The sequence below is a fragment of the Plasmodium gonderi genome (assembly GCF_002157705.1).
Source record: "Plasmodium gonderi DNA, contig: Chr14, whole genome shotgun sequence".
NCBI lineage: Eukaryota > Apicomplexa > Aconoidasida > Haemosporida > Plasmodiidae > Plasmodium > Plasmodium gonderi.
The window spans coordinates 2,676,102-2,678,247 of NW_021628939.1; the positions used below are offsets into that span (position 1 = coordinate 2,676,102).

The 2,146-nt window shown below is 30.6% G+C and overlaps 1 protein-coding gene across 1 annotated transcript; it reads left to right on the forward strand.

The window, feature by feature from the left end:
- Positions 1-584: 584 nt before the first annotated feature.
- On the forward strand, positions 585-1,735 carry PGO_145640 (50S ribosomal protein L23; the record flags this gene model as incomplete). Its single annotated transcript, XM_028690554.1, has 2 exons — positions 585-1,223; positions 1,562-1,735. The coding sequence occupies 2 exons, from the start codon at positions 585-587 to the stop codon at positions 1,733-1,735; spliced, it is 813 nt and encodes a 270-aa protein (XP_028546355.1).
- Between the last annotated feature and the right edge of the window lie 411 nt (positions 1,736-2,146).

The window sequence follows — 2,146 nt, forward strand, 5'->3', positions numbered from 1 at the left end:
TTTAAATAATACATACGGGCCGGACGTCATTGTTACCTATATCTGCAACTCTCTTCTGCTCTTATTTTTTAAGCATGTTTTTTTGTTCTCGTGTACGCAAAATGAACTATGAAACAATAACGACCCGAAAAGGGAACACTCGTAGCACCAAGTAATAAATGAAAACTAGTAATTTTTTAAGAGAACCTTTAAAAAAAAAATAATAATTTTCGTTTAAATTTTCAGCACACAAAATAAATATACAATTTTCACTTCAACAGTAGTAACTTAGGGACATAGAATGAATATATCTCAAAAATTGAAAAAAAAGGGAATGCATTACGCAGAAATAAAAATATAAAACAACGAATGTAAAATTAAGTACTTAAAGGATTAGAGAGGGAGGGAAGGACAAATTCCACCCTTTTGGGAATATGCCTTGTAGAAAAAAAAAAAAAAAAAACTCACCTTCCCCACATGAATAAGGCATGCACATTATGTACGTATGTATGCTGCACATATATATATATATATATATATATGTATAATAGCATAATAGAGTACTGTGTAGACTAGAGGTGTACAAAAAATCACTCTTTCAAACTATGTTTCTAAGCTTCATTCGGCATACCCCCCCAAAAACCCCAAGAAATGTTTTTTTTCCATGGCATAATTTTTGTGTACACAAATCAGGAAGTTTTTTAGAAAAGAATAGGCTAGCATTAAGAGTACCAATCAATTTAACAAAATTTGAAATTAGGGAATATTTGAGAAAAATATATAATGCAAAGGTTATAAAGGTGAACACATTAATTAAAGTCCCCGAGAGAAGAAGAAATTTAAGTGATTTTCGTTTCAATTATTATCGAAATGGACCAAGATATAAGAAAGCAATTGTAACATTAGAGCATGAAGTACCTGATAGTGTTAAAATGATTCAGTCATGTAAAAATATAGGTAGAAATCCTTATATTACCAAAAAAAATGTCATTTATGGTGTTAGAAGTGATGTGAAAATTACACCCACAAGGTCTCAGCTATGGCATATGGGTGAATGTAGATATTCTTGGAGATTGCCTCTAACCAACTTATTGGCTGATTATAAGATGAATTTAAACCCTGATTTAAGAATTGATGAAAATCTTGTTCAACTTGCACCCGATGTCACGAAGCCCTTTATGCATTCTGGTATTTCATCAGAAACGTTTAAGCCAAATAATGTGCCTGAACAGACGTTTCCAAAAGTAATGCTTAATTTTTTTCACTATAGTGTGATTTCGATGTTGGTAACATAAGGTCGTAATAGCTATAAGCGCGATAGTGTCCCGCAATAAATGACGCGGGCCACATTTTAAAGTACCGAAAACATGAAAAAAAAATGTGAATATCTTCATTTTTAGTTTTAAAAAAAAAAAAAAAAAAAAAAAAAAATGCCCATGTATTACATATGAGCACAATTATGTATTTATACTTTATACAAAGGAAATACATTTTTATACTTGCTATGTATAGGCTTATATTTTTATTTATTTTTTTTTTTTTTTTCATCCATTCTTGCGTAAATATATATATACTCTTATAGATCGATTTAACCCCATGGAGAAGACAAGTGAAAAAAATTTACGAGTCGGGAACTTTAGCACCGCCTGAATCGTTTCACAATGATTCTAAAAGACATCAAACAATTGAGTATGTTGGTGACAACAAAAGTGTAAAGAGATTATCCAGAAGCAGTAAATGGAAAGCCCCTTCGTAGACAAGGAAAATGAGTATATGTGTATTATTTAGTTTATTTTTAGAGAATTGAACAATCTTTTTTTTTTTTTTTTTTCTTTTTTTCATTCATTGACTCTCCTGCCTTGTTATTTTAGCACTTTCGATTTCGTTTTGGAATTATTTTTTTCAATTTTGGCCGAACTAATCGGTGCACATCCTGAGTAAATACTGAAAACACTGGGGTTTCGCGAATTTGCAGGTGCATGGAATTTGTAATTTTCTGCTTTGAGACGTTTTTACATCGATTATTTGCACTTCTTCATTTTAACAATAACATTTGAAAATAACGTAGCGCTGCTATTTGCACTTTTAAGGTCGTTTTTTTTTTTTTTTTTTTTTTTTCTTATTTTGATTTCTCTTCCAACAAGCAATTAAGGCTTAAATGTGTGCA